Raw genomic sequence first — 20,284 nt, 5'->3', positions numbered from 1 at the left:
GTTAGCTTAGCATAAAGACTTGAGGTCTATGGGAGTCATTAGCCTAGCTCTGTCAAACTGAAAAAATATACCTTATGGCAACTCCGAAGCTGTCTTAATCACACAATGGATTGTGTATTTGAAGTACACGTCCTGGATTTTTTAAAGACTTCAAGTCATTATGCTACACTAACAAGAAATGCCACCCATAGGAACTGATCCACTGGACGTACAGAGGTGAAAATGGTGTCGAACATCTTGTCTCAGTCTGAGTAAGTCGGAAAACTGCCCAAAACATTGGGGTAGTCCTTTAACCTAAACTTAATTCTAACCATAACCTTAACTAAGCCAATAAACCAGAATATGTCTTTGAACAAAATGTCTCCTCACTCTGTTGGTGAAAAATACATTCTGATCCTCACTATGTAGCATTTCCAAGTACACACACACACACACACACACACACACACACACAAACACATACATAAAAATGCAAAGAGCTGAATATTTAAGCATCTAATTGCATAGCAACCTTGAGCTGAGTGTGTGCTCGCATTTCCCTCAGGTGTTTGAATATCCAGATGGCACCAAATCATTGAAGCTGGGGGACTTTGGGCTGGCCACTGTGGTGGAGGGGCCCCTGTACACTGTATGTGGAACCCCCACATACGTGGCTCCAGAGATCATTGCTGAGTCCGGGTAAGGAACATGCTCCTGTCAGTTCCTAGATGTTTAGCTGAAGTTTCACCGGGTAAACTTCACTTGTTATACAAAACCATACGTGTTGTAGCTGATGGGTGAGCCGCGTTAAAAGGAGCCATCTGTTTCCATCTGCAACGGTCGACCAAGAATAGGCTATGGAACTGAACTGCTGTGTTCGTGATGGGCCATATGTTATGAGAGGAGATTAAAGTTAAAGAGATTGTTATGTAGTTAGGATTTCTGCATGCTAAATGAAGCAACACAAGCAGGAGTGGTATTTATATCCATCGAACCACATACTTGTCTAAATGGCTGAGAAATCCAATATGCTTGTTTAAAGTACTTTTTTTTTTATGCTCGAGCAGACAAGTTCAGCTGAACAGATTCAATTAAAAACATTCCTGTGTATTACAAAGCATTGTACCCTGTACCCTGTTGTGTTTCCCTCTTGACTTGTTTGGTGACATGGCAGCCATATGTTTAGACCATAACATTGGTGAAATTGAAATATTGTGTTAAAAGCGACACAGCTGCAGTAGACGATCACTGACCTGCTCTTCATCCAATCACATACCTTTTCTCCCTCTCTATGCTGCTCCTCTCTTTCCACAGGTATGGTCTGAAGGTGGATATCTGGGCTGCTGGTGTCATCACATACATACTTCTGTGTGGCTTCCCTCCATTTAGAAGGTATTCACAATCAGCTCACATCACTCAGGATCAGCTCTCATGACTCTGGATCATATGAAATACTCATTCAGGCATGTGTCTGCCTACTCATTACTTAAGCAATTTATGTTCATCACATGCAAATAAGCAGAAGATGATTTGTTTTCCTTATCTGCCTATTATCTTATGCGTGATCCCGCAGAGACGAGCAGTTCCCCATGATTAGTTATTGTGTTGAGGATCGCCTGCCTGAAACCACATAGTGGGAGATTTACCATGCTCCAACACTGGCATAAGCTAATTGTGATCCATGTGTTTAATCAATAGCATCTCATGACTTTGGCAGTGATTGCATTATACTGCAGTGAATGCATTATGAAATGGGAGGTTAGGTTATTTTTTTGGTATGTAAGACAGACAGCGCAGGGTATTCACATTGTGGAAGCTGCTGTGCCCACATACAGAAATGTAGTATGCTCTAAGGGCTCCGGCATGAATATTTTATGTTTCCTGTGTGTGTGTGTGTGTGTGTGTGTGTGTGTGTGTGTGTGTCCATGCAGTGAGAATAATCTACAAGAGGACTTGTTTGATCAGATCCTAGTGGGGCGGCTGGACTTTCCTAGTCCTTATTGGGACAACATCACAGACTCAGTCAAGGTTAGTATCACTAGCACACACGCACACTCTCACACTCTCTCTCTCTCTCTCTCTCTCACACACACACACACACACACACACACACACATATATATATATATATATATATATATATATATATATACATACATTCAAACAGAAAAAGCTGTGAACCCACACTCTTAATGACTAGTCTCCACTCCAACCCTCTATTAGAGTCATGTATTGCAGTTGCAGCCTGCACTTAACATGCAAGAACTGTGCCACTGTGACTTTAAACAAGGACATAGTTACAGACTTCACAGCATGAAGCCACTCTGAAGCAGCACTGTCTCCTACGTCGGTGTAAATTTAAAGAAACAGTTCACCGAAAATCCAAAAAAGGCAGTGCAGTCTGTCCATGCAGATAGTCTCTGTGTGATGTGGCGCAGTTTCCTGTGTGCTTACCTGTCTCTTTAGCGTGCCATCATGCCAGACCAATTAGGAAGCTCTCAGGTTATTTTTGATTTCCACAGGGCATTGTCATAGATAGTCAATAGGCATTATCAGTGGTTGTAAAATGCCTCTGGAGGGAATTGGCTAGACCTACAACCAATCAGAGCAATGTATGACGTAGCACTGAGCAACCATTCAGCCTCAAAGGCACCCCTATGTCAGTCATTGTATCAAATCTGTCCCATATTAGATAATCGGGGATGCAACTGGATAGACCTATGGCCGATCAGAGCAGTGAAATGTGTGAGGTAGCAGTGAGCCACCGTTGAGCCTCAACATCAGTCATTGCATCAAACCCACCCCATATTAGATATAGAGTTGTGATTGGCCTGACGTGGGCCAATCACAACTCTTAGGTTAGCTGAGGTTAGCTGAAAATCTGTCTGAACGGGAGGAAGGACAAATCAATCCAGATCAATCTGCTAGAGCAAATAACATGAGCTCGCAGATTCATGTGGTTCTCCGGGCTACTGTCTCCTAGCACCCCAGTACAGTGGGGCTGGACTGATATTCCTTTTTAAAGCTCCAGCCATCAAAAACGTACATGTGAAAGCCTCAGCAGCAACAGCTTCCATCAGTGTTGACTGACTGAGGTGAGGATGTGGACAGTGTGAGGTGTCTGTGTGTGTTATCCAAGTGAGGCCACGTTGATGTGAACAAGCGACAGTGTAGGTGAGAAGTCATTTTGCTGTGATGTCGTGCTGAACTGAACTGTGTGTGTTGTTCCAGGAGCTGATTGGCAAGATGCTGCAGGTCAATGTTGAGGCTCGTTACACAGCACAAGACGTCCTCACCCACCCCTGGGTCACGGTATCTTATAGCAGCAAACTCGTGTGTGTGTGTGTGTATGTGTGTGTATGTGTGTGTGTGTGTGTGTGTGTGTGTGTCACAAGTTTCGAAGAGTGGTACACTTTGTTTGTTCACGTTGTTTCCTGAGCAGATTTTATGCTTGTATGTGGAGAAGCCATTGTGCAGTTTACAGTTGGTGTGCCTCTGTGTGTAGGAGGATGCAGCCATGGAGAACAACATGAAGATGGAGGTGACAGGTAAACTGAAGACGCACTTTAATACAGTGCCAAAGCACAACAACACCACAGCTGGGGTGTCAGTCATTATGGTAAGAAAAAAAAGAAAAAAATCACAACCAAATGCACAAACAAATCCATGGTTTTCTGAAATTTTCACCATATTCATAACCATCAGTTTAATTATTGATCCTTTTGCTCATTTTTTCCTTTTTTTTCTTAGTGATTTTATTGCTGTACATTTTGGAGTGTAATCTTATGACCTTCATGAGATTCTGGACCAGCAATGACCTTTTAAAACAAAATATTCATGGGGTCTCAGGGTATTAGTAGTAATAATGACTGGATGTCAGGCCCTTTTCCAAACATGAAAAGCATGTTTTTTCCACTGCTTGGCAGTGAATGCTTGACCCAAATACAGCAGATTGAAATTTTCCTTACTCTCTTGAATGAGTCCTACACCCAATTACTCATCTGGCCAAGAATATCTGGCCTCTTGGCCTCATTGCCTTCCACACAAATTCATCATTTTTTACATAAATTGGCATCCAAAAGGACATTAAAAATGATCAAACATGATAGATGGACTATATACAACTTTTCATGAACAACTGTAATCAGGTCAGTCAGGTTTTTAAGGAGGATATGATGAAAACTGCAATAGGGGCTGGACTGACAGATGTTTTTTTTTTTTTCATAGATTTACTATTCACTCCAAATCAATGCAGTCTTCCACCGGTTTAAGAAAAATGCATGTAGTCACATCCTTCCATCCTGTCTGTTTCAAGCCTTACTTACATCACTTCCTGTTGTAGGGTTGGACTTCCTCCTTGTCACTTATGTCACCCTCCACATCATCAGCCAAGCCCACTCCCTTCAGTTTCTGTTTGTCCCTCTGACTGTCAGTAACGGACTATCCTTACACAGTACCAACCTACGCAAGAACATCACAAAAAAATGATTTTCAAGAGGAGTGATTCTCAGTTGCACTCCTTTGCACAAAAAAGCAAAGTCCACATGAAAAAATGTGTCCCGCCTCCCAGCAGAACAACGATCGAGGGCTGTGCTGGGCCTCCTTTGGATTTGAAATCTGATTTGACCCCCCTCCTTGCTGCGAGGAGCCTCATTTTGTTGTAAATCTCATTTGACAGTTTGAGGTGTAAAAGCGGGCCCAGGCCTTGGCCCCTCCTCCTCCTCCTCCTCCTTCCTCCTCCTCACCCCTCCCTCACACCCGACCCAGGACCACAGGGGACGCCCGGAGCTGAACGCTGGGTACACGCTTCATAACCCCCCCACACACACCTCAGTCCATGCCTTTTCTACTGCCCTTCCTCATTTCCTGACATAACCCCTCCACCATCCTCTTTCCCTCCAGCTATTCCCACTCCCTCTGTCATTTTCCCTCCCCATGTACCTCCCCCTGCCTCCACCCACCCCAAAGCTGTAAACTGCATTAACTGCTCTCAATAACTGACTGAAATGACTGATGTGGGCCTTGCTAACTCTCTACTGCAATCTCCAGTTATACGCTCTGTCTTGGCCTTTCTTACAACAGCTCCTATCTCTGATTCTGTCAGCATTTGGTTCTCTTCATTCTGTTCCTTTACTCACCTTCCATTTGTAATGATTACATACATTATATTGTGCAAAAAAAAAAAAAAAAATCATGGATGCTTTGTTGAAAGGTGTGTTTGTCATCGCATTGTCTTTGAGGTTATTTAGCATGTCTATGGTGCTGACTAACTGCTAACGCAAGACCAGATTCATTTGCCTCCCTCTCTGTCCATACACACTGAAGACGTGTTAGCTGTGTTATTTGTCTGCTCCTTGGGCTGTGTGATTGAACCACACTGCTCGAGACCATGCTACAGCCATGTTCCACATTTATGGTACTCTGGTGCCCCCTTGTGGACAAAACAGAGCTCTGCCACTGCATTGAATATTGCCACCGCACTTTAAATTTACAGAGATGGATGCAAACTGAAACACCTTTGTTGCCTTGGATGTAAGATTCCCCTACACGTTTTAAAACTGGGATAGCTAATTCACACATTAACCACTGTATTTTAATCACAGATATGTAAATGTAGCACCCACAGACACATGACTCTACCTAAATCAGACACTGACTTTAGCTTTAGAAAGTCTCAGTACACAGTGAGATTGTTCCAACTCGGTTCTTTTCAAATGCACCGTTCACTTGATCTGGATCTGTGTTCATTATCTGCATGATCAGTTTCGCGCTGGGCTGGAACAATAACTGTCCACTGGCCGTCTTGCTTTTTGTGTTGACTTTATTTTGTGAAGCTGTGAGTTAAGACTAGTCTCTGTCCCTTTTTGCTTCTCCCTTCTCCCTTCCCTCCAACACGCGTGCATTACCACACCTCTGAATTAGCTCCAAAGCAATGGTATGTACTAACACTTAACGCTACGCCTCGTGTGTTCTGCTTCCAAGATTCAGCACAAGGGCAAATGAGAAACAACCGTAAATTTACTAGTTTGCCTGCCTACATTCTTAAAGGACCATACCAGTGATTTAGCATGGTTACAGTAGTATCTACAACAATGCATATATCTCCAATATCATTTTTCCTACACTTTATCTAGCCGTTGGTTTCTATTCATTCCATAGCAATATGAAAATGAACTTTCAGAGACTACAAACTTTCTTTACACCAGTATTCCCTCACCGTGACAAAGTTGCCATTTTTTTTTCCGGCAGCACCACTGTTGTGTTTTGATGACTTGAAATTGGGCAAAATGAAATAGTCTCTCTGCAAAAAAAAAAAAAAAAAAGTCACAGCAAATTATCAGTTCTGTGGTTTACAAATGGCGATGACTTTATTAGCTGCAGAATATAAGGTGGGTGTTTCGATCAAAAATACTAATTTGAAAATTGAGGGATTTTGATTATATGTTGTGAAATCATTAGGACCCCACATGATTTCTGAAGTGGTTTACTGCAATGTAAAATGTGGGTAAACTGTAGTAAATGGGCCAGACATTCGAAATCACTGGTATGGTCCTTTAAGAACATATCATGTCTTTATTGAAGGAAAAAATGTACAGTATACATCGGTTAGACATTTCAGAAATGAAAACGTAAATGTTCCTCTTTTCTCATTTTCCCTTCTTCTGTATGTAGTATAGCAGTGATCTGATTTGCCTTCTGGTGGGGTCAGTCTACTGTGTGAAGCATACTTTATGTACTTGTTGACCCATCATTCAGTTATTTATGTTCATATCCATTGGCTTGTTTCATCATTTGTCTCGATCACTTACAGGAAATCAAAGGGGAAAATGAAACATTGAATTGAACTGTCAGCTGCTAGTGGTTACAGATATAAAAAGAAAGCTAATCCATTAAAGGAACAGGTCACTGAAAATACCAAAACACATATGGTATTTTCCCTCTTACCCAAGGACAGTCTGTCAGTTGAGATAGTTTGTGTGATTTGGTGAGGTTTCCATTGTGCTATTATCTATCAGTATCTATCCAGATCTAGTTTGTCTTCCTTGGCAGTGGATAGGTACAGTTTGCTGATGTTCTTCCCTCCAAGGTTTGTGGATGATGTTGAGTATCTGTGTAATTGTTTTTGGAAAGAGGCGTCACTGTTGAGTTTTCCTCATGGACATTTGTGACAGTTTGAGCTCCAAACAATACCCATCCAGCCTCATTGTGTTGGGGTGGCCAGAGACAGGGGAGATCACGGCAGACTGGAAACCCGGCCAAATCACACAGAAACTGTCTGCACTAGGGGTAATTGGGAAATATCGTTTTTGTTATGTAGGGTGAGCTGTTCCTTTAAATGTTGGGTCCACTAAATCCCAGTGCTCTCCGTGTGTGGTAGAATTAACACTACAGTGGAAAAGGCACTAGGATGGCAAATCTTCGACTAAATTACTCAAAGTTTTCTCTCTTCATTGTAGATTGACCCACAACAACTCTTTTTTTCTGTCCTTATTGGCATTGCTTGTTATAAAAACAACTGCCACGCTGATGATCTACCTGTCTGTCTGTCTCGTCACCAGAACACAGCTCTAGATAAGGAGAGTCTCCAGCTCACCAGCCGTCGTTGCAAGGGGCCCCAAGCAGTGCCGCCTCCGCCGCCGTTGGCTGGCAAGAAAGTCCCACCTGCCCTTACAGTCAAAGCAGCCTCGCCAGCCAAGCCAGGGCCGGCTCCCAAGCCAGCTTCTCCAGCCAAATCATCATCCCCGAACAAAGTAGCCTCACCCACCAAACGAGCAAAACCTGCCAAGCTGGCATCGCCCACCAAGACTGCACCTCTTGAGGCATCCAAAAGCCCAGGGACTGCTGAGCCCAATGCTGCACCCACTTCCAAGTCTCCCAGCTCTCAGTCCATGGCTGACAGTGATTCTTTTCCTGCTAAGCTTGATTTCAATCCATCTGCCTCAGCCCCTGTGAGTTCACTCCACTTCTCCCCTTCCCCCTCTGCCACTGCGCAAGCCTTCCCCGCTACCTCGTCCCCTCCTGAGATCAGAACCTCACCTACATCACCTTCAGCCCCTTCCCCTCTGGCCCACACCTCTCCACCTGAAACTCCCTCACCCTCTGCTCCTCCTGCTCTCCTGACTGGTACACCTTACACAGCTCCTTCCACCTCTATCCCAAGCTCCTCCCCGTTGTCTACTGACAAACCTCCCCTGTCTGCAACCGAACCAGCTTCCGTTTCTCCTTCCTCTCCCACCAAACCAGCTTCTCCCACCAAACTAGCTTCCCTGTCTCCCTCTTCTCCCACCAAAACAGCGTCTCCCACCGAACCCCCTTCCCTTTCTACATCCTCTCCCACAAAACCCACTTCTCCCACCAAACCCCCGTCCCTCTCTCCATCCTCTCCCACAAAACCGGCCTCTCCCACCAAACAACCTTCCCCTTTTCCCTCGTCTCCTACCAAACTATCTCCCGGTTCTCCCTCGTCTCCCACCAAACCAGCCTCCCCTTCTAGCTCCCTCTCCACCAAGCCAGATACTCTCACCTTCCCAACCAAAGGCACCAGAGTTGCAAGCTTATTCCTCTCTTGCTCCTCTCCAACCAAACAAAGTGCTTCCTCCCCTTGCTCTCCTTTCAAAGCACGCTCCGCCTCTCCTACCAAACAAGCGTCTTCCTCTCCCTCTTCTCCCATCAAAGCAGCCTACCACTCTCTCTCCTCTCCCCTGCAGCCTACCATGTTTCCCTCTCCTCCCTCTACACCCCCCCTTTGTGAAACCCCACCCTCTCCCGTTGGCCCGCCTGTCCCTCTTTCACCTAGTTTCTTACCTGCTGATGTTGCTTTTGCTGGAGAGTTCTGAGGTGGAGATGATTTAGATAGCTCGTCTCTTCTGATAGATGTGTTTCCCTGTACCCTCAGCAAAGCCTCATTCCATGTCTGTGTCATTCCTGTACCTTGCCCACCTTTTTCTCAGCGTGACATTTCAGAGGCTAGAGCATTCCCAGTAGCTGTACCTGAGCCAGTGGCTGCTGTCTGTTTTTTTTTTTTTCCTCTCATTATTACTTCACTCATTTTCTGACGAGGTTGCAAGGCATTTTTGATAACACTTGGTTGATTGTATATATGCTTGTATTTATTGATGGGAGATGTGGAGAAAGGGAAGAATATTGCTGTATGTTCTGAGTGGTTGTCTTTGGAAGGCCATGCATATTATATCATGTTGATGTGAATTCTTTCTTCTTTTATTTATGATCTCATCTGGATTGCCTGTGGCTATTATGTAAATAGATGTTTGTTACACTCACTCACACATACACACACACACACACACACACACACACAAACACACACTTCTTTTCCCCTTGTGGTGTCTTTTTTTGCTTTGCAGTGAGACACATTGTGTCCATGTTAGCAAATATGTCAACATATCAAACGTCTGAACTTAGCTAGCCTAGTTACCTGTAGTGCTGTGGGACAGCTGCAGCCTTAGATCCATGTATACTCTCTATAACCAGTATCAGTATTTCTATGGTCACAACCAACCCTATCTCTGACTGTCTGTTTAATTTAGTCTCCCCCATAAAGGAAACAGTATTACTGCATACAGTAGGTGGACAAAATAAAGAAATACCTACCAACATTTTTATACGAAGTGTTAAATAAGGAGTTGGGCAGCTCTTTGCCTTCAGAACAGCGTCAGTTCTCCTGGGGTTGCTGGACTTTGTAGTGGGACATTGGACCATGCCATAGGCCATAGGATGCATTTCTTTAAAGGCATACTCCAACATTTTTGGCAAAGTAAACTTTTACCAACTTACCCAGACTGAGACAAGATGTAGGATACCATTTTCACCTCTGTGTGTCCAGTGGATCAGTTCCTATGGGTAGCATTTTCTTAGCGTTGCATAAAGAGTTGAAGTCTAAGGAAGTCATAGACTAGTTCTGTCTTATTTACACAGTGTGTCGTATATTTGAAATACATGTCTTGGAATTACAGAAAAACTAATTGTTTTAGGAGAAGTTACTTTGTGCTGGATCTTCATATACCTTCAGCGGTGCACAGATCACTGTGATAGATGGAAGGATAAATGTTGTTCAGCAGTTACAGATCCATCATCTAACTTCTCCTGAGATGACTCTCATTTTATAAGAAAAAAAAAAAAAAAAATCCAAGACGTGTATGACAAATAAACAATATATTATTTTATTTATTTTTTTTTTTCACTTTGACGATGCTTGGTTAATGACTCCCATAGACTTCAAGTCTTTCTACTAAGCTAACACAAAATACTACTTATAGGAAGCGATCCACAGGATGTACAGAGGTGAAGATGGTATCCAACATCTTGTCTGAGTCTGGCTAAGTCACAAAAAGGGTATTTCCCCCCAAAACGTTGGAGAAATTTATGTCACACTCTGCACCACACCCTTTGAGCACTTTGTGTTCACGTTCACTCTTAAAGACGTCTGTGAGGACAGTAATATTAGCATGGTTACAGTAGTATCTACAATATGCAAAATAACATGTCATCAGATCAGACCATAGTAGTTTTTTTTTTTTTTTTTTTTTTTTTCACATTTCCAAGGGTTTTTCGCTCCTTACAAGCATTTTTATGTACTGGATACATGTGGTTTCTAAATGGCTAGGATTCAGTTGTATGGTTATTTCTGAGGGTTTAGTGTTGTGGCATCCTGTTCCTGTCAACAGGCTTTGATATTTTTTTTTTTTTTTTTTTTTTTTATGGCCTCTGCTCCATTTGGCCTGTGCATTATGTTTGTTTGTGTGGGGATAGTTTTTGAAATTGTCCCCATTGCCACTTCAAATGATTTTGCAGGTTTGTGGTTGATGTTCCAGCCATTTAGGCTCTGAATATTTAGCTTTGTAAAGTTCTGGTAGTTGCTTCATGATGTTCTCAAAACTCACACATAAAGGTGGTGGTTGTTTTTTTTAAAGCTTTGTTTTTTTCAAAGTGTGTCATTTACTGGTGGTATTTCTGTTATTTTGTCCACCCCAGACCACTGACACACACGCACACAAACACACTCGCATTCTTTGATTGTATATATTTTTTGGTGTGAACTCCATAGATGTATATAGTGGAAAAAAAACCTTAGTTATCCAACTGAAACTTGAAGGTTTGTTTAAGTTGTTTTCTTGCCTGAGCCTACTTGTGATCGACCAGCCATGGCCCTTGTAGTCGTAACTGCTGTACACCAAATTAGTGACGATAAATCCAACAGGCGAGGAACCAAAATCGCAGGCCTGTGGTTTGCCTCACGACTGGTTTTTGCAAACACTAACTGCTTCTTGCAACGTTGGAAACACTGCAAAGACAAGGAAATGGATTGTGCACATTATGGTCTCATAGCCTGTCATAGTTTGTTTGATTTTGCTGGACTACAGGCTGATCGAAATTACCGCGGTCAGTTCTGTTCTTTCAAAATAACCCACAAATGGTTGTTGATCTGTTGGATTTATTAAAAAACTGAATGTGTTTAGGTGAAAGGTATGTGCCTGGCCACTGGCTAACTGTTCAGTAGCTTGAAGATGCCTTTATCAAAACCAGCTTGGCTGAAAAATGGGGTGTCAAATAATTTATTTGTAATTAGCAGAAATGTCGTGATTTTTTTTCCTTAGCACATATTCCTACTTGTTTCAAAAATGTACACTGTTTATCCCAGCTGCTGTTGGTAGGCCTAACTGCTTCAAAGGTTCAATGAGGCGCCTGTAAACACTTCACTTTTCTTAGTCGTTAAGCTGCATGACCCCCGGCCTCTCCTCTCTCTTTGCCTCCCTGGAAGACAAACCCCACACACACAGACACACACACACAAAGTCAAGTTGGTACTGTATGTCTTTTAGCTTCTTTTGTGTAAATCTAGTCCAAGTAGACTTTCATAATGCTTTGTCAATGCAGTTTGTAAAGGGGAATTTGTATGAAAAGTCAGTTTCAAACAAGTAGATTAACAATGTCAATTGGAAGAAGAGTTTTTGCTAGTGGCTGCTTTTAATGTCCTGATATTTTCAATTAGCAGAGCAACAAATAAAGATGCAATAAAGACTTCAAATACATGTTTAATTGTGGTGAATATTTCGTTTACAAAATACTTTGTTGGTGTCTGTAAAGCTGTAGGATGTCTACACAGCCACTGGAGGGAGCTGTATTCATTGTGAGAGATGCACAAATAAGAGGACAAGTCAAGTTATAAAATTCCATTTTATTGTCAGAACTCAGCACACATCAAAAACACTCCAAAATGATTGCCAAAAATATTGAGTGATAAAGGTACAGTAGATGTCATTTAATTGGAGACTCAAACCACACCAAGCTCAGATCAACTCAAAGGAATGTTTCCTCAAAACAAGGTACAGTAGGACATTTATTATACTGAGGGCTCATGGAATATGCATCTCATTGCCATTTTAGCGCTGGGTTAGAATCAAAACTACACAATCTGCGATCTAGGCTGTCTTAATGAGGAAATGACCACAGTCAGTGCAATGCAACAAGTCCTCCCTTTCATTGCACATCTCTCTTTGTGGTTAGCTGGTTTGGAGACAGGACTCAAAGAGGACTCTGAAGATGCTAGCGTGGTTTGGACACGGTTTTAAGACGTATTGCAAAAAACAGCTCTGAATTTTCCCCGCCCCCGTGCCAATCACCTGTCATAGCCTCACTCCATTTCCACTGTGGACACTGATCAGGATTCTCCTGTCTGGAAATGTGTAATGAGAAACACAATCAGGTGTTTGCCTTTTCAGTCGCTTACGGGCTAAAAAAAGAAGGGAGCAGAACCCCTGACATGGTTTTCCTGACATCCTCAACTACCTGTATTTATATAAAGCTCATCAAGTAACTCTAAAACGCTATTGCTGGCAAGTTTTGTTCCATGTGTGCCGTTACACATATTAGATGGTAATATGAAAGGTCTGATAAGTTATACTCGAGTTGTGAGCCATGCATGGAAGTGCAATCTCTTAGCAAGCACAAGAGGTACAGAGGAAATGGATATGCATTTTCAGAACATGGATGACTACATTTAAACAGGATATATTTATATGTATATTCCCTCCTTATTTATTTCTTTATATCCAGTAACAAGTACTCAGTTATTATTTGCTGAGAACTTTCAGTTCAATCTATCTCATGTTGCCACAATAGCAAAAAATATTAAAAATGAATGACAATAATTATTCCCCACATGGTCACACCTACTGAGAGAAAAAAATCACTCACCCTAAAGTACACAAATATTTGGATTTTTAAGTCCATAGATATGGTTCTCACTAGTTCCACAGAAATCCTTATTTTCCTTCTGAGGAGATGAAAATAGACTCTTACAGCTAAAAATAGATTTGTTTTTAACCATACAGTAATATAACCCCCACCCTATGATTTATATTATATGAAAATTTTCTATATGATCTACAAAATATAGCAATGCCCTTCTTTTTAAAAATAGTTTAATTCTTTTGCTATAACAGCTCAATTTTTTTTTCTTCTTTCATTGAGATACATTCAGGATATCAGAATATGGACAGAATAGTGCCACTGACAGGAGTCAGACGTGGAATAGACGCCCAGTTTGAATCGCCCATAAGTATGCAACTTTGTCAGTCAAATTTGTGCTGCTGCCAGCTCAGTATCTGGTCTGGTACTCATGGTGCCATCTGTTGAAGTCGTTGTAGAAGAGCACGATACTCCCGGATGCCATGCCAGTTATGATGCACCTTAGAGAAGATAGGAGGAGCATGATGAGTTTTCTTTCCCACCTGGTGTGAATTTACCTTTTTTTTTTTTTTTTAATTAAATTTGGATCATTTCAGCAAGTGAGTGTGTGTCAGGTAAAACAAATTTAAATGTGTTAAGACGACACTGCATGACATTTCCTCCTTTCTTTTCTTACCTTTGGTCGTGCGACATGGCCATGGCGCGGATTCCTGCGTCACAGCCGGGGTAGGTGAAGAGCTGCTTGAGGTTGTGGACCTGCCAGACAGACACCACACCTCCATCGCCCCCTATCAGCAGATACTGGCCATCACGACTAAGCAGCATGGCCTGGGAGAGGGAAAAGGAGAGAAGAGTCAGCTAGGACTGCAGGCAGTCATGAATGACCATGACTAATAAGAGAATAATTAAACACAGTTATTAAGTATAGTAAGTAATTAAGTATGAATAGGTTTAAGTAAATAAGGAGGTTTCAGTGAGTAAGTTACTTTAAGTATAAATAAATTAAGTAAATATGTATAAATAAGCCAGTAAGTAAAAGTAAGGGTGAGTAACAGTAAAGTCGCAGTAAAGGCAGCTTCACTGTATGATTAAAACAGCAATCAGGGTACAAGATAATTACTCCATCCATATTAGCACAAATTTCCTTTATCAAGCCAAAATGTCTCTAATTTATTATTATGACAATCAAATGTCCCATAAGCCAAAAATGTACAACATTTAAAAATTCTATATTTCCACTAACTGCAAAGCCTTCCATTAAGGCAGAATCCAAATAATAAAAAAATCTACCCAGATAATTATGAAATTTCATTTATGAATCTGATAAACATTTTTTCATATGTTGTAGTTTTGGAGATTCAGCATGAATCAGAATCAATTTTTAATTAAATGAAAAATCCCACAATAGATTTTTTGTGCAGGTTTATGGATGCTCTGCAGCAAGTTATATGTAATTTGTGCAACGCATGTGGGACCAAGGTGCAAACGGGTCCTCATGTTCCTCTTGTTTAGTCTAAAAAAAAAAAAAAAAAAAAATTTTTAAATACATGCAGTATTCATTTTATACATTCTACACTTGCTATAGTTCCACCATCAGGACTATTTGCCTCGAACTTTAAAGGGCATCGTTTGGCATGGGAATAAAGCTACAGTAGGCCTCTGTGGCAAATTTAGTGCGTTTTTATTCACAGAAAGCCAGTTCTAGAAAATAAGAGAGAATAACACAAGTGTATACAATTAGGGACTGGCAACAGAGTTGGTTGGTCCATAATTACAGCCGTTGTGATGCTTTTAATTTTCACTCTCAAATCAGTCATCCAACTTGTATACATGTTTGCCTTAATATGCTAACTCTGATGTGACCGGAGCCTTCAATTCTAATGATCAAGATACTGCGGGACGTGATGTACTTCAATATCTACATGAAAAGACAGTGGAAAAAATATGCAATCCCTTACATGAAACAGAATAGTATACTAAGTTGCTGCAACTCAGTAGTTGCCTTACCGATTCTATTTTGTGTATGAATTATAGCACAGGTCATAACAAATGTTGTTGTTCATCATGCAGTTTCCCATCTGTTGTATTTTATGCTTCACTATCTACTGTTCTCTTGTTGATCTCTGCCTTCTAAAGCTCAGTGCAAAATAAAAAAAAAAAAAAAAACAGCGGTGAAGTGAGTCACCATGGAACCATATGCAGAAATTGTTTCGGTATAGGACTGCAGATGTGGGGCCAGTTTATCTCTTCAGTCAAGGTAAAGCTCATACTGCGTGGTCATGTGATACGACAAAAGATCCCGATCTGTGCCTCCATCCTTAGAGGCTTTCTGCATACAGAGCCTGACTTGCAACAAAGATGGCTCCCCACAGTGAGGCCCTGAGATTTACTCGTCTCATCTGCTTTTCCTGCAAACTGTAACAGTTGAATGGCTCTCCCGGGAATCAGGGATACACAAATCAAGCCATGTGTTGGAGTCCATTATGGACACAGTACGTAGTGGAAGCTGAAACTGAAACAGTCAGGAGCATCAATCAGCGAGTAACTGTAGCTGATGAAATGACGAGGCAGAATGTGAGTTCTAAAGGCAGCAAATGACACTAATTTAGAGCTTTCCTCATTCTGTGGTTTTATGACACCGAAGTCAGACGTCTTTCAGCTGCGGGTGCCTCGCAGTGATTCAACCAGAGGGACTTCAATCATCAACACCATGTGTGTTGGATCAGGCTCATTTTCAATGGAAAAAAAGAATAACTTAAGTTTTGTAGCTGAAACAAGTCAACAACTTTCACTTGGTAGGGAAAATGTAAACAATCCTTCAAAAACAATACATAGTGGATTAGACAACAGAAAGATTGCAGCCTAAATTAAACTTTTGTTTTTTATATGTGTGTGTATTCTGTAGAATTTCCTACCCCTGACATAGACGATACACATTTTATACTAGTTCTGGTTCTCATTCTCATTGTGCACGCGCTTACGAAAGGCAGGCTGAAAATACACACACAGGCAAGCACATTCAAATGAACACACACAACCCAGCATGCGCACGTGCGCGCTGGCAACGAGGCTCGAGAATCAATCCAGCTAGATCGCTTTCTTAGATCGTCATCCAAGATGGCTGGGAATGGAGCGTGACTGAGTGCAGCGCTCTGTTTTGGTTTGTTTGGTGTGGATCCGATTTGTGTGCACAATAATTGGGTCTTGTGTATCAACATTCAGAGCTAATCTGACAATAACGATAAAGGTAATCCTCAATTGTACCAATCATGATCAATGCACTTGAACAAACTTACAGCACACATCACTCCATGGAAAAACTTGAGTCTAGACGTGCAAAATAAGGCCACCCCTCAATGAAAAGCTTCAGTTTACATTTCATAAAATAATCTCGCATCTTGCCAGTTTCTTGCTGATCTTCTGTATGATTAAATGCTATATTGCTCAATAAGAGAGAATAACTGTATTTAGGATATACTCACAATTTACTATACTAGTGTATGAATATATTTGGATATCTACTAACGGAGTCCATGACCTCACTGAAACCCAGCAGGAGGCCGGAGAGCTGGCAGACATGTCAGCCAGGCCAGGTAGGAGGCTGCAGACAGACATTATAAATCAGTTCTCTGTCACTGGGCGGTCAAACAAGATGGCCGACGGCTCTGTGGGGGCTAAGATGGCTACGTGGGCTCAGATGACTAAAAAATGACTCCAGCAGAACCACATGCGCTTTTAATGCCCATATTTCCTACTTCTTTTGGGGGAACGGTGGGTGGATTCTGTGCCTGGGAAAGGTAAAAAACTTTAATTTATGGTGCTGTTAATTCCCCCCATTACATGGATGTAGACAGTGAAAAAACTGCTGGAATGGTTACACAGCCTGAGTTATATTAGTACTTAAAAGACAGTAATCCATTCAACATGGCCTCTGTCACTTGATTCTGCTATTAGACTGGGATGACGACTGTTAGCCTGTCACCTAACCTCTAAGCCAGGCCCTTATAAATTCACAGCACACACACACACACACACACACACACACACACACACACACACACACTCTCCCTGACTCACACTTACTTTCTCTCCTCCCCTCCTAAGCGTATACTTTAGGCCAGGACAAACACTTATTTATCCTGGAGTCATACTGTGCAGAGGCTCGGAGGGCCAGGAAGATTGATTTTGGTGTGTACAGGAGCGCACTAAATACTGTCGGTGTCTCTGACAGGGGCGAGGGGAGATGGGATAGCTTGGGGAGGGGATTGAGTCTCTCCCAGCCTCACTCCAAGATGTTAGGCCTTTCCTAATGCCGTTTGACATGGGAGGAATTTACGACAGCGGAGTGGAGCTGACAAGGCCAGGAATGGCCCACATTGTTCCCACAAGACAGAGTTCTGTGCTTCACATCTTAAAAACCGACTCTGGGATACTACAAAGGTCTTCTACTTTTAGAGCTGAAGTCGACAATCTTGTAAAAAAAAAAAATGCAGACAAAACTCAGGTTTCTGTATAAAGACCTGTTTTGCCATGTTTTTCAGAACAAGAATGCTTGAATCGCTCTTTCTTTCCATTTTGGATTATGGAGATGTAATTTACTGTATGGATGTGCATCTGCTACCGCTGTAAACCCTTAGATGTCTTTTACTGAGCTTCATTACAGGCGATAACTATAGTATTCATCAGTCTCTTTTGTGAAAACATTCTCTGTCTGCTAAGTGGGTTCAACATTGATATCTTTTATATTTATGGTAGTAGGGTATTTACAAAGCTCTGCTTAAAAAACTACCATCCTTCATTGTTACTGATCTGGAACAATATTGCTCATCATACTCACTCACAGCTGGTTCCTACTCCAGGCTCTGAAAGTTAATACTGAATGAGGAAAGACTATGTTTTGCTTCCATGCTCCGTACACTTGGAACGAAATGCAGTGCACTTTGAAAACTTGTTACTGCTGCTGAGGAAATTCCAGGGCTTGATTAAAAAATTTTTTTTTTGCAAAGATGGATTGCAACTGTGTTTAGAAAATTGTTCTTTTTGCTGTTGGCACTGTTCTTTTTTATTCCTGCATACCATTGAACACGAGAGTCTTTTCCTCTTTGTGTTTATGAGGTTTAAATAAAAGTTATTAATCAATCAGTCAATCAATTAAGTTATCAAGACATATCATTTAATTCCGCCAACGATCAAGTAATACTAGTATTCTGTGTTCAATCACCAAAGCCCCAGACATCCAACACTTGAGATGTTGCTGATGCTGTAGCAGTATCACAGACTTTTCTAAGAAGGCCTCCTGTGAAGCCTGTATATGATATGTATATGTCTATATATATATATGTGTGTGTATCCTTACACACATACATACAGAGATATATATGTGTGTGTGTGTTTGTGTATGTATACATGCACGTGTGTGGGGGTGTATATGTATTGTTATTAAATTATTAAATTATTATTTTATTTTATTTTATTTTTTTTAAATATTTTACTAAATAGTTGCCTAAATATTCAAATTCTAGGGTTGAGAAGCTTAATCAGAGTTGCAGTTTTTATATTATAGACAGATGAAAAATCATAAATTAAAACTAATCTTGAGCCAAAATACCTAACTAACATCTGCAACTGGCAGTGTTACTAAAATTATACCAGGAACCCTTCTAAGATCAGTCTGACCTGTAACTGATACAGTGTGAGCAATAATATAATCAGAGGACATGACATGGAATGCCCCACCAGTGTTGTTAATGCATTCAGTCAGGATTTGTCTGTGTGAGAGAGTGTGTGCTCATTAATCAAGTCTTACAGTTACATTTATGGCTTTGAAGAGGTGGGCTGGGTGGCAGGTTAGGACCCAGGGCAGGAGAGGTTTCTAAATAGGAAGCAGGTGTGTGACTGTCTGTCAGAGCTGGCTTACAATTCCCAGGCCAAAGCGGAAACAGAGGGCAGGGGAACCAAAGTCAGTAGCCACCATCTTGTGTCACCCAAACTGTGTGGGAGGAAACGTGGGAAATGGGGAATGTGTCGTCCTGCGCTGGAGGGTAGTTAATGGGATAGATGTCCTGGACTGACCACTTCTCTGGAATGTTCTCTACCAGTGCCTCTGAGCCAATCTGACCTGACAACAGGGTTTTGGATCAAAGAACCGTGTGTGTGTGTGTGTGTGTGTGTGTGTGTGTGTGTGAAAGGGAAAAGAGAGACGTGAGGCTGCCTCGAGGCACACCAACCCTTACCTTACTGAAATCTCAAACCGAGAGCCTTTAATCAATGAGTAAACTTCTACAGTGATGTGGTGCAGACATGTGCATGCGCACAGATGCACACATTTCCTCACCTTGATGTTTTCATCCACCTCCATGTGTCCGAGCAGCTTGCCGTTGACACTGAAGAGGCAGAACTGTCCCTTCTCATAGTAGATCACACAGTGGCCTTCGCTGGAGGACTGGATAAGGCGGGGTCGTGTGCAGTGCTCTGGGCCCTCAAGGGTCCGCAGCAGGTCCCCATTCATGGAATGGATCAGACAAGGACCCTCTGCACACAGATAAGTCACAAAGGCTCAAGTTGCAGTTCATATTGTCAGGTTTTTGGAGATTCCCCCTATTCTGTGTTTAGTTTAAATGTATATTATAGACATATTCCTTTCAACAGACAATCTTACCCTTGCAGGCACTGATGACGAGACCCAGCTCGGCACACACACTGGCACATGTCACTTCACAGTCATGGCCTGTCAGGATGGCTCGGGGTGTGACAAACTCTGCTGGAAAAACACAAACACACCAAGAATTATTACCACACATGTTTGAGAAGCAAGATGACCCAAATCCAAATCATTTCTTGTATTTGTGCCCTCCACCTTTGGAGACAAGTGGCAAGTCCTGAGTCTATTCACCCCAATGGAAAAAGACATACCTGAATACAGATTGTATCTAATTCTTACGCCCCATAATCACTGAATTCTGATTTTCAACAAGCCACAAGTCTTCCCAAAATTCTGAAAATTGGTATTATTCAGACAAATAAATCAGAAGAAAAGTGAGTATATTTGAGACCTGCTCTTCTTTCAGCTAACTGCTACCTCTTGGCGTCCCTGCTG

At 41.8% G+C, this 20,284-nt stretch overlaps 2 protein-coding genes across 10 annotated transcripts in view; one reads left to right on the top strand and one right to left on the bottom strand.

Annotated features, from left to right (window-relative positions):
* Positions 1–11,430, top strand: part of dclk2a (doublecortin-like kinase 2a) — a 52,492-nt gene extending 41,062 nt beyond the window's left edge. For 2 of the 3 annotated variants that reach the window (XM_030050942.1, XM_030050935.1), the window contains exons 12-17: positions 545–678; positions 1,294–1,371; positions 1,911–2,007; positions 3,211–3,291; positions 3,485–3,598; positions 7,539–11,430. In XM_030050942.1, the coding sequence (XP_029906802.1) occupies positions 545–678; positions 1,294–1,371; positions 1,911–2,007; positions 3,211–3,291; positions 3,485–3,598; positions 7,539–8,816 (1,782 nt within the window). In that variant the 3' untranslated portion in view covers positions 8,817–11,430. Of the gene's footprint in view, positions 1–544; positions 679–1,293; positions 1,372–1,910; positions 2,008–3,210; positions 3,292–3,484; positions 3,599–5,901; positions 5,915–7,538 lie in introns of all 3 variants that reach the window. The other variant, XM_030050950.1, reaches the window with a different exon arrangement.
* A 725-nt stretch (positions 11,431–12,155) lies between these two features.
* The window catches only part of lrba (LPS-responsive vesicle trafficking, beach and anchor containing), a 198,657-nt gene continuing 190,528 nt past the window's right edge, over positions 12,156–20,284 (bottom strand). For 5 of the 7 annotated variants that reach the window (XM_030050866.1, XM_030050886.1, XM_030050913.1 and 2 more), the window contains 4 exons: positions 19,847–19,948; positions 19,523–19,719; positions 13,865–14,016; positions 12,156–13,688 (listed from right to left, as the gene is read on the bottom strand). In XM_030050866.1, the coding sequence (XP_029906726.1) occupies positions 13,598–13,688; positions 13,865–14,016; positions 19,523–19,719; positions 19,847–19,948 (542 nt within the window). In that variant the 3' untranslated portion in view covers positions 12,156–13,597. The remainder of the gene's footprint in view (positions 13,689–13,864; positions 14,017–19,522; positions 19,720–19,846; positions 19,949–20,284) is intronic. The other 2 variants (XM_030050903.1, XM_030050922.1) reach the window with 1 other exon arrangement.

Source organism: Myripristis murdjan, chromosome 1, assembly GCF_902150065.1.
Source record: "Myripristis murdjan chromosome 1, fMyrMur1.1, whole genome shotgun sequence".
Classification (NCBI taxonomy): Eukaryota; Metazoa; Chordata; class Actinopteri; order Holocentriformes; family Holocentridae; genus Myripristis; species Myripristis murdjan.
The sequence above is the reverse complement of the archived record's forward strand: the minus strand, read 5'-3'. Positions and strand labels throughout refer to the sequence as shown.